The 11,800-nt window shown below is 35.3% G+C and overlaps 2 protein-coding genes across 2 annotated transcripts; one reads left to right on the top strand and one right to left on the bottom strand.

Moving 5' to 3' along the window:
- The first annotated feature begins 5,132 nt into the window (after positions 1–5,132).
- Positions 5,133–6,857, top strand: LOC141597529 (protein NRT1/ PTR FAMILY 5.5-like). The gene is made up of 3 exons (XM_074417996.1): positions 5,133–5,531; positions 5,763–5,845; positions 6,554–6,857. Exons 1-3 carry the CDS (start codon positions 5,133–5,135, stop codon positions 6,855–6,857), a joined length of 786 nt encoding a protein of 261 aa, XP_074274097.1.
- A 225-nt stretch (positions 6,858–7,082) lies between these two features.
- Positions 7,083–9,504, bottom strand: LOC141596030 (UDP-glycosyltransferase 86A1-like). The gene is made up of 2 exons (XM_074416029.1): positions 8,859–9,504; positions 7,083–8,207 (listed from the first exon to the last, which is right to left on the bottom strand). Exons 1-2 carry the CDS (start codon positions 9,409–9,411, stop codon positions 7,288–7,290), a joined length of 1,473 nt encoding a protein of 490 aa, XP_074272130.1. The 5' UTR covers positions 9,412–9,504; the 3' UTR covers positions 7,083–7,287.
- Positions 9,505–11,800: the final 2,296 nt, after the last annotated feature.

Raw genomic sequence — 11,800 nt, 5'->3', positions numbered from 1 at the left:
AATACATGTCAGACACTAAACAAACCTTGTCAAAATGTTTATTAATATTTTTAAAGTTTGGACATTCCTTAGTCATTCAACTCTCAAGAACACTTCAACATAATACAAATATTGTATGATATATTAAAAACATTTCATGATTATTAATCCATAATTATTCTTTTGCATACATAACATATTTTCCATATATGTGTTCGAATATGGGATATTATTAATCCAATATTTAGGTTTTAATTAATTATTACTCCCTAGCATATACCCCGTCCTATATAAGGAGTAACTTGAACCTTTATTTAAAATTTAATATAAAATATATTTATAAAATTGAAACTATAATTTTAGGACACATGATAATAAATTAAGTATGAAAAAATTTCAACATTATATAACTAATTATAGTAAATATGAGTTTTATCTCTAATTTGTCATGATATATTCTCAACAAACGTATCAACTATCATGTGCCCTAAGGGCACATGTTATTATCAACTATCATGTGCCCTAAGGGTACATAATTCTCAACAAATATTACCTAATTAGCTTATTATCATGTGCACTAAGGGTACATTTTAGAAAATCCGTTTTATAATTAACTATAAAAATGCTCATATAACGAGTATATATATTTTATTAAATGTTAAAACCATGTCCCATGTCCAAAATTTCACGGAATTCCGTCTCACGTTTCCATTTCGTACCCGTGTCCTGTATTTGTGTCCGTATTCGTTTCGATCCTACCAGAGTAGCTATGCGATCAAATCTATTCGTTCCCTCTCAAGGTCTCCTTTAATTTCATTCATTATTAATCGAAGTCTTTTTATATTAAAAAAATACGACCATGCTTATCCTGTTATCAACCATCTCAAAATGCGGCATCTTCTCTTAATAATAACTAAAACTCAAATAAATTTAACTTCTCCATGCATGTTCACTTTTTGTTTTGAGAGCGTATAACAGTGTTTAACGAGGAACTCAAGTTCAGAAGAGAAATCACACAAATCGTTGAGCTAGAAGAAGGTATGTACGTCTTCCTAACCTACTTGAGTATTTGGCATCATAAATTCAATTTATCTTCGAATCCCTTACGTCGTCCCGACTCGTCGGCGTTTTAGTTCATGTCGTCCGTCTTTTGCACCGGCCAACTTTCTCATACATTGCCTTTTCTTTTAATTTGCACCAACTTTCATACATTCCGTTTAAAGTTAAGAGTAAAAATTAAACGGCAAACCAACTGTTGTTAGTTCAGTGGTAGCCGGGTTAAACCTTGAAGCTTGCAGAAATACAGAAGTTAAGAGGTCCCGGGTTTGACTACCAGCTGGACCGATGATCACTTGGTCACTACAGCTCCCGAAAGGGGTGGCTTACATGGTCCATGTGGTGGTGCGGAAATACATGGGCCAGGGGGATTCAACCCCCTCGTCATAAAATTAGGGTCCTGATTTTCGCAGTACACATTTTACTCAACACAGTACACTATTGACAATTTTACCCTTCTCATTTCCCCTCCCCTTTTCTCTCTCTAACCTCTCCCTCTCATGTTTTCTCTGTCAAAACATAAATTCATGTCAAAATTTACAAGTCAATTATTTACGCGGTTGTCGACATCGGGATAGGGGATCGATTTACGTACAACCTTTAATTTTTTAAAAAAAATGAAAAACCCATTACACTGTACTACACTCAAAAAAAGAGCAAAAGAAAAGTAAAACAAAAAATAAAGTTAGAAAACCTACTGCGTAACTACACTGAGAAAAAAACAAAAAAACAAGCAAACTAACTGACGGAATCGATGCATATAACTGACGGAATCGATGCATATAACTGACGTCCAACCCTACCCGGCTTCCGACCATCACCGGCAGCATCCCACCCTCGCCGGCAACGTCCCACCATCCCACCATCGTCGGCGTCCCAAAATAACTACATAAATCAATGCATATAACTGACGGAATAATACCGACGCCATATCAACGGTCTAACGCCGACGAACTTCAGGCGAAGCGCCGGCAGCAGTAACGAACCCAATAAACCCACCACACTACACCTTAATTAATTTAGACCATAAACCCTAATTAGAAAGAAAATTAAAAAAAAGAAGTAATCAAATTAATAAATAATAAGATTAACGGATGAATTATCTGTTCGTCACTTGAATAATCGTTCATAATTGAAGAGTTTTAATTTGGTTGAAGATGGTAAGGTTTCAATACTAGAGAGAATGATAGAGAATTAGGTTTACTGTTTTTTTTGTGAAGGGCAAACAAATGGAAATTGCGGTGTAAAAAGTACTGTAATGAGTAAAAAACGTACTGCGAAAATAAATTACGTAAAATTAAAGAAAAAAAAAAAAAAAAAATTTAAACGGCAGATGAGACAAAATCAAAATGCATCGAGACTAACAACAAGTTTATCTTATCTCATCTATGCAAATAGGGTAATATTTAATCCGTTTAATCATAAAACAATATGTCTGTCTTAAGAAGGATCTACTTTCGACTACGTATATAGTCGGTAGAAAGAGACTTTGGTCTAACACGACTTAAAAGAAAAATCGTTCTCCTACACATGTCCCATCATTTTTCGAGATTCCAGACTTCCAGTGTCTAAACTTCTGATTGAGTTAGTCTCTCAACTTGATATTCTTTATTAACTCCCGCCATATTTATTGTCACATTTTTGCCCATGTGGTTTACTCACGTGTGAGTGTTATTGCACGCACATTGACAAAACGCGATGATAGTTCACTATTTCGTAAGCTAACGCGTTATTCTTCTATCACCATTGTTTTTAAGATGAAATGTATCAACTAAACTCTATATATTCCATATAAGTATGACTTAAACTCGTGTTTAGGAATCTAACCCTTGCTTATATTGAACTTATCTCCAGTTGACAGAAATCGATGGGAAAGATCTTGAAATTCATTGTTCTTAAATTAATCCTGACCAAAAGTGTCTGGAATTTCTTGAAGAATCTTTTTATAAGAATTATTGCGGACTCAAGGATAACAGGTATTGTGGGCACAGCTTTTATTACTGCGTAATTATGGATTTTATAAATTCTTATTTAAGACCGATATATTAGTATTCAATAATAAATCGCTCAAATAGATAAATGAGATTAAAAAAAAACATACGTAATACCTAGAGAATAACAATTTTTTTGTCTCCTCATTTATATGAGGGAATATTTCACCCGTTTTATCCTTAAAACGGAGATGGAGTCTTTTTATGGAACAATAACGGTATGAATATTAATTAGACGTTGGGGTCATAAATAACGAGGTCATCTTCTATTTACTAGAAAAAAAAATACTCCGGTGATCTATATCATTTTTCCGTCAAAATACATATTCCCAAAAAAGGAAAGTAATGAAAATTATGTTTGTCCATGGATAAGAGACTTAGCGGGTTTGGAACGAATGAGTGAGTTGCGCTTTTGTATTTTTCTCAAAATGCCTTGTCCGTACCATGAACAGCTCTAGTTTATACGGGCATATCCGTCGCAAGCTTGCGACGGGTCGAGTATTACCCATGTGGGGTAGATAAGACAAAAGCAGAATGATTAGGGAATATCAATCAATTTTGTCTTATCTACCCACATGGGTATTATATGACCCGTCACAAATTTGTGACGAATATATCCGTCACAAAAGAGACTTGCCGTTTATACACATTGTCGCTTTGGGTATTTGTTTTTAATTTTTAATTTTAATGGGGATTTGCAGCACTGAGGATAGTATGCATGATGACGTCGACAATACTGTGGATGATGATGTCATTCTTAACGGACACGTGGAAGTTTAACTATACATATGCAGCAGGGATCCGTAATGTATGGTCAGGGTTGACTATAGCACTGCCACTTATACTCATACACGTGTCTGACACTATTACCGGTGACTTCTACATGAGCTCCCTTGGCTCCCTCCTCTATTCAACTGTATGTCCTATACTCCTATCTCATGCATGTTTCGCCCTTATTTATTTAAGACCGTCTTAATTCAATACGGTTTTTAAACTCGACTAAAATACAGGTAGAAAAAAAAAAGTTACAAAACATCATATGTTAAATAATTTTTCTTTTTTTTTTCACGAGAAAGTTAAAATGGTCTTAAGCAAGATCAACAATATTTCTTTCTTTATTTATACCACACATATTTTAGTTCCTTACAACGTATAGAGTTAATTTATTAAATTTCGTTCTATATAGACGTATAGTAAATGATCAATGAATTTACTAATTTTATGTATTTCATAAATAACATATTCATGTAACATATTGGTCATAATATATAATTTTTGAGTAACAATATATTATAACATCATATTCAATTTGTCTATGAAATAAATATAACTTTCATATAATATGCTAATAATTATGATTTTTTTTAATTATGCTAATTTAATTTGATAAACAAAAGTGCTAACAATATTCTACTTGAATGATAAGAGCATCGTCATTAAATGACAAGTTACTTTGCTTGGACTCGGTTAGAAATATTTGTCATCTCACTTGTTGTTTGTTATGTTATGAAAATGGTGTGACATTTGACCTGTCTACAACTTTATACGTATAGTGTCCATCTAAAGTGAGAATTTGTGACAAACAAGACGGTCTTACATGTGTAGGGCCTAGGTTTTCTATCAGCATCAACTCCACCAAGTAGTTGCATCGGTTTGGAAGGTCCATTGCATTGCGCAAGAAAGACAAGCTCATACCTTTATGCAGGATTAACACTTACAGTATGTGGGTTGGCTTGTATCGAAACTTCTTTGTCTAATTTAGAGCTAAAAGACGGTTCGTCTTCAGGAGATCGACTTAACGATCAAATAAACGATCTGCTTGAGAACGGTTTTAAGCAGCGTACAAAACCGATTCCTATTTCATGTACAACCTCAACCAGTTCTATAATCACAGTGGCATTCCTAAGCATGCTAATATTGATCTATGTCAATGTTATAAAATCGTGGCACGCTCGACTTCTTATAGCAACCATATTCGTTAGCCTTCAGACTCTTAATTTCGTACTTGCGAAGCAAACCTACACCGCTCCCACGGGTGTACCAAACGCGCCTGAAAAGAGTTTAATTGTTTTGATTCTCAGAGTCCTTGTTGCTTCATTGTTAAAGATGTGTCATCCACGCGTGGAACGTGGCCAACTTTACAAGGGCGATAATAATGATCAAATTATTAATGCCAGTGACAGTGATAGTGATAGTGATAACGGTAATGATGATGATAGGAGATGGGAATCGACCACAGGTATGAAAGGGTTAGATAAGGCCGCGATCATGTTGCCAGGTGTAGAACCAGAGAAGCAAAAGAAAAACCGATGGAGGTTGTGCACGGTTGGAGAAGTAGAGCTAACCAAGATGGTTCTTCGAATGTTTCCATTATGGACGACTTGCATACTACTTGGAGTAATTTCTTCGATTGGAGATACGTACTTCCTCGAGCAAGCAAGCCACTTAGAGAGCGGATTAGGGAAATACAAAATCCCTATAATCGCGCTCTTAGGAGTGCAGAAGGTAGCCGGCTTTGCAATTGCATTTATTTTCAACAAAGCCACATAGAGGTTTAAGATACGCAAGATTATACTCGCGTCCTTAGAGATTGCTTTGGCTATGGTCTTCTCGATCTTATGCTGTGTCGTAGCTGCTCTTATCGAAAAGAAAAGACTCAACGTGGTTCGGGAGAATCACTTGGTTGATCAACAAGAACATGACATCCCAATGTCTCTTTTTTGGTTGATTCCTCAGTTTGTTCTTCTTGGTGGACTCAATACTATGTTCGAACAAGGCAATACTGGTCTTAGCAACAGATTTCCCAAGCGTGTCGTCAGGTAATCCTTTATTTGTCATCCCCTATTTACTAAATGAATAGGCGAAACTTTAATTTTTCCCGCCTAAAACATACGTATTTCCTAGAACAGGGTTTGATATTTTTAGCATATATAGTATAGGTGTGGACATGATAAGTTATAAATGGATATAATCTTTTGTATTTAAATATTAATAACATTATTTAATATTTCAGATTCTGCATAAATTTATCTCCGATTTTTTTAGGATAAGGAAATTCTTTTTTTAAAGGACTTTGATAAAAATTTATTGATCTGACTTTTTATGATAAGAAGTTGCGGTTAAAAAAAATATGGTATTAATAATATTTGTTAAAATTCATTGATTTTTTATGATAAAAATTTGTAGTTAAAATATATTATTAGTAAATATTTGTAAATTAACGTCATTAATTTTCTCGGTAAAAAAACCAAAAAAAAATTCAAAAAAAAAAATACTCATTTTATTATTTCCTACGATTTAATTTTTTATTTATTTATCTAATCAAAATACATTAAGGGAACACATACAAAATAAGTGAATTGTCAATTTAAATTTTATAAATAATACACTAAAAAGTAAAAGTAACTTTATAAATACCGCGCACTCATTGCACGGGATCTAAACTAGTTGTTTTATGAGAGTATAGGACGCTTCAAGTGTCCCGACACCAAATCAATCTAATATGAAAGTTTGACGATTGTGATCAGGTACATGGCTCTCTCGACGACAGGGATCAATGGGCTAGGCCGCATTGGTGGAGTTGTGTCTGTCTATCTTGCAGGAAGGATAACTCGAGGAGAAAACCAGGAAAGTTGGTTCCAAAGTAGCTTGAACAAAAGTCGATTAGATCAATACTACTGGCTTCTAGCCGCCATGAGTGGCGTTGCACTAGGAGCTTATGTGATTGTCGCTTGTTGGCATTTCTATAGAGAATCCACTCGAGCTGTCAAAGAAAACGAAGAAGGTCATACCGCGTTGATTGAAAAATGTCACTGGTTTTGCTGTGGTTAGCTTGCTTGTGTTCGATTAGTTGTCGAACTATCGTTTTAGAAACCCCTTCACGGAATTTTTCCTCTGAACCTGTGTTTTTTCGTGTTCTAATATGTACTTCTGTATTTTTAAAATTATCTAATTCATCCGTCTCAGTCAATAATTTACATTTGCTCTACTTCTCCCTTACAAAATAAGGTAAATGTAAACTATTCACTGAAATAGAGTTAGTAATATGCTTAGTAGTACAATGAAATAATTTTCAATAATCTAACTTCTCAAAATCGTCTCTTGAATAATGTTGTGCTTCGGAACTTTAGGGATAGATTATTCATACATAATTCGTGGAGCCATCAACATAATCATCGTCTACTCATCAATAAGCAACTCATCAACATAGAAATTCCAATCTTATTATCGATGATTTCGACTTTTTTTTTTCCCAAGAACATTAGGAAGCTAGTCTAGCATCCCAAGCAACTTTCAAATTATCGACGAAGGTATCGACATTTCGTTGTGAAGACCCTCCCTTCGCCATTGCATTATCTACAACTTCCTTCACTTGCTTCATCTTACTCTTGAGCTTACATCCCATCGATCCACCCATCAGATCTTGGACCTTTCGCGACACTTCCTTCTCTGTCACGGGCCTCTCATCACAAAGATTACATCCGACTCCCCAGTCTTCAACTATAAGTTTACGATTAGTAAATTGATCCGTCAACAACGGAAAACATAACAAAGGAACTTCACAATGTATACTCTCCAGTGTCGAGTTCCAACCACAATGAGTCAAAAACCCTCCTACAGCACGATGACTCAACACCTCAGTTTGACGAGTCCAACTAACAATCATCCCCCTTTCCCCAACCTCATCTCTAAACCCAACGGGTAACGGGTCCGGCTCATCGGAGCTAACCATATCCGGTCGAATAACCCACAAGAAGTTAACTCCACTAAGCTTAATCCCATTTGCTATAGCAACCAACTCCTCCTTACCAATATGTGCATAACTACCGAAAGAAACATACAAAACCGACCCCAAAGGCTTAGTATCTAGCCAATCTAAGCAACTCGACTCGGCCCATAAACTTGTCGCAACCGGCCCTTTCGAGAAACCGGGTCCGGTTTGAAATAATGGGCCAATTGCATAAAATGGGATTTGGGCTTGAAGTGCTGAAATGGGCTGGGCCTCAAGTTCTTGGATATTGTTACTTAAAATGAAATCAGCCTTTTTTGCATCATCAATTTGTGCAAATATTGATTGATGACATATTGTTGTCAAATCTTCTTCTTGAAGATATGATGTTAGGTCTGTTGGTTTGATTGATTTTATTCCTGGAATGTAATCAATCTCGTCTTTTCGTGCACCTGTTTCATGCAATTGAATTTGGACCACACAAAACATACAAATCAGGAAATAAGGAAGATAACGTGATTAATCCAAAGAAGGAAATAGGAAAGTAGTAATTATTATTGTCGGTTGATAAGTGGACAAAAATGAAGTGAGTCGGTTTATTCATTAAAAACATTTTTAAGTAGATGTCAGCTAAGGTAACTGGTAAAGTCATGAGTAAGCGAATTAGTTTATTCAAACCCGTTAGCAGCATATTCACCCTTGTTAAAATACTCGGGTTCAAAACAAATGAAATGCGGTAAGTGGATTATACATCTGATGTAGTACATCAGATGGTATAGTTTTTGAGAATTGATATAAAGTTTTTGAGTTTTAATCTAAATTTTTTGAGTTTTATTATAAAAAATTTGAGTTTATTTACTTAAACTTTAATCTCAAAAAGTTATATTATAACTCAAAATAATTACTATATATAAGCTCAAAAAAATTTGACTTTTGACATCCTAAAACTAAAATGTCATTTATAACCTCTATAGTACTCGAAAAAAAATACACAAAAACTCAAAAAGTCATTAAATATGATATAGTAAATCTGATGTACAATTCTTTTTCTCAATGAAATGTAAATAGGTAAACAATTAATCAGGACGAAATGAGTAAATTACCAGGACCAAGATGACCATTCTCCCTAAGCAAGTGAAGATGAAAGTAAACATCAAGAACAACAGCAGCCTCAGTCCAAAGCCCCACATGCAACAACCCATACTTCCTAGCCAACTTGGAAGCCCATGGCGAATAACAATCAGCAATCAAGCACGTAACCGACGGCCTCGATTTCACGATCTTAGCCACAGCCATCTCAACATGAGCTGGAAAACAGTACATAGTGGCACCAACCCACATATCATGGTTCAATGACCGGTCCCACTCGATGGGCAACCCATCTGAGACAGTAAGGTACTCAATGTCAAGCTCCAGACTCTGTCGCGCATGGGCGAAGATGCTGTTGTCAGCATCTTCGCCCATGCTGACATTGCTAGGGCTCGACGATTGGGTGATTTGGTGGTGGATGTTTTCAGTGTTGATGAATGTTATGGAGAAGCCCTTTGATGCAAGGGTTAAGGCTAGTTGGACTGATGGGATTATATGGCCTTGTAGTGGAAGTGCTATTAGTATGGCATGAGGTTTGCATTTGTTTGGTGTGTGTTGGTTTTCCATGTTATTTGTAGTGGTTTGTAGTTTTGAGGTGAAGGGAGATGGGAATGGTTAGGATGAGAAAACAATGAAGGTTGTAGAGTTGTAATACTTGCATAAAAAAATTAAAAATAGATGACTCTTGATGAGTGCAACACCGTTTAATAGCACGTTCAAAAGGTTTTCAGAACCGAGTCTAAAAGGGAATCATCTGAGTACTATTTGCTATAAAAACTAAGTTTTCCTATTATATAAGGGCCTCAAATTGTCTTTTAGAACCAGGCCTCTCAAATTCATTTGACGGACCTATACGAGTGAGGTATTAGGGGAATGACTAGGAATGAAAAGGGCATATATGTACAATTTCGGTTCATTTACTATATTGATATCGATTTTCGCGACCTAGTCTCACTAAATATAGTCAATATTATCTTCTCAAAATATTGCAAAGTATAGCTTAATAAACTCGAAAACCTTGATACCTCGGTCTCGGATACAAATTAATTACACATGTACTTAAAAAGAATTATATTAGTGGTTAATTAGTCTAATGGTGAGTGTGTAAAGCATGAATCTTGGGAAAAGTTGGATCTTAAAATTTTAATGCTCAAGTGGACCACATGAACACAAAGAACAATATAGTGCCCCATTAGACCATCCCCAAGCAAAGGTCACGCTAACTAGGTCACGACCCGATTTTACTCTTAATCCTACCTTATTAACCTTGACCCATTTTCACCCTCCCAAGCAGAAGGTCGCGACCTAGGTCATCAACTCAATCATTATCCACTTTACAACATCCCCAATCATTTTTCACATTCTCTACCCCACTTTTCTCTCTCTTACTTTTTATATTATTATTTACTAACAAATTATAAATATGTTAATTTTGTAATTTTCTAAATATTTTAATTAATTAATAACTATTCCAGTATGATAAATATTTTAATTATATTTCATATACTAGGGAAAAAAATGCTTGAAACCTGTTTGATCCCAGGTCCAATAACGATAAGAATTAAAATAATAAAAAATATATATAATAAAGACGAAGCAAGTTATCAAGTAACAGTTAGTCTTGTTGAAGACGGGTCGTAGCAAGTGACGGGTAATGTCACTCACAAAACGGATAGGGGGACAAGGTGGGGACACACCCATGTGCTTCCCTCTCTCCTCTATTTGGGTCATTCGTGAGAGGAAATGGTATCCGTCACTCCAAAGTGACGGATACGTGCCGTCTTCAATGAAATTTTGTGATCAAGTAATTACATAGGAGTGAGTAGTTAATACCTCCCCCAAAAACAACTCCCCCAAACCATCAGTATTCATTATCCTCTTAATTCACATTTCCCAGTTCCCACCCCAAAACCGTATACCATTCAGAATCCCTTCCTTCCCCTCATCATCCATCATCATCATCCCTAATAAATCAACCTCCCCTAATCAATATTCCCAAATCAGCATCATCAAAACAATTCCTACCCAGATCACCATATTCAATCTTTATTTCTTCATCATCACCATCTCATCAATGAATCACCAAGTGGGTCAAAATATATTAATTACCAGATCGACCTCTTCAATCTCCCAAATCTCATCATCGACACCTTATTTACTACTATTAATTATCATCACATTCCATCTACGAAGTATTAATTACCAGATCCATCTATTAATTATCATCATCATCGACACCTTCCATCATCATCATCACATTCCATCTATTAATTACCAGATCCCAAATCAATCCCAACCCAAATCATCGATCTTCATCATCACCACCATCATCTTCCCCAAATTAATTGTAGTAATTGAAGAAATTGAAGGAGAAGCCTTGTGAATTGTAGAGGGAGCAGTGTAGCACAATTAAAATGAGTTGTTGAGCACAGTAGACTGAAGAGTAGTGTAGAGTACTTTTTTTTATTGTTTATAATTCTTCAACCAATAAGAAATGGACACATACAAGGTCAATTTGACATCTTTTTTGATCAACCTTGGTCACAAATTGACCATTTCTTGTTTCAAGTCACAAATTGACCACCTTTGGTCACACATTAAGACTCCTAATCACTTGATTAACCATGACCAAGCAAGGTCATGACCAAGCAATTGACCTTGCTTGGGGATGGTCTTATGAAATGAAAAATAATTTGTGCTCAGATAGTTTCCTTTATTCCTTTATGACGGTTTCAATTTAAGATGAGAAAAAAATCAAAACATTAAAAAAAGGATGGCGATATGGCGCCACCCGGTGGCACCGAATTTCGGCGCCACCATAATTAAAGAAAAACGAAAAATAAAAAATAAAATGTTTGTTTTCGTTTTTACTCCAAAATTCTAGGGGTAGGTATGTAATTATACATCTATTTAATAAAAATAAATTAATCTCTAACCAAACTAAAAAATTATCTAT

The sequence above is a fragment of the Silene latifolia genome, chromosome 8 (assembly GCF_048544455.1).
Source record: "Silene latifolia isolate original U9 population chromosome 8, ASM4854445v1, whole genome shotgun sequence".
NCBI lineage: Eukaryota > Viridiplantae > Streptophyta > Magnoliopsida > Caryophyllales > Caryophyllaceae > Silene > Silene latifolia.
The sequence above is the reverse complement of the archived record's forward strand: the minus strand, read 5'-3'. Positions and strand labels throughout refer to the sequence as shown.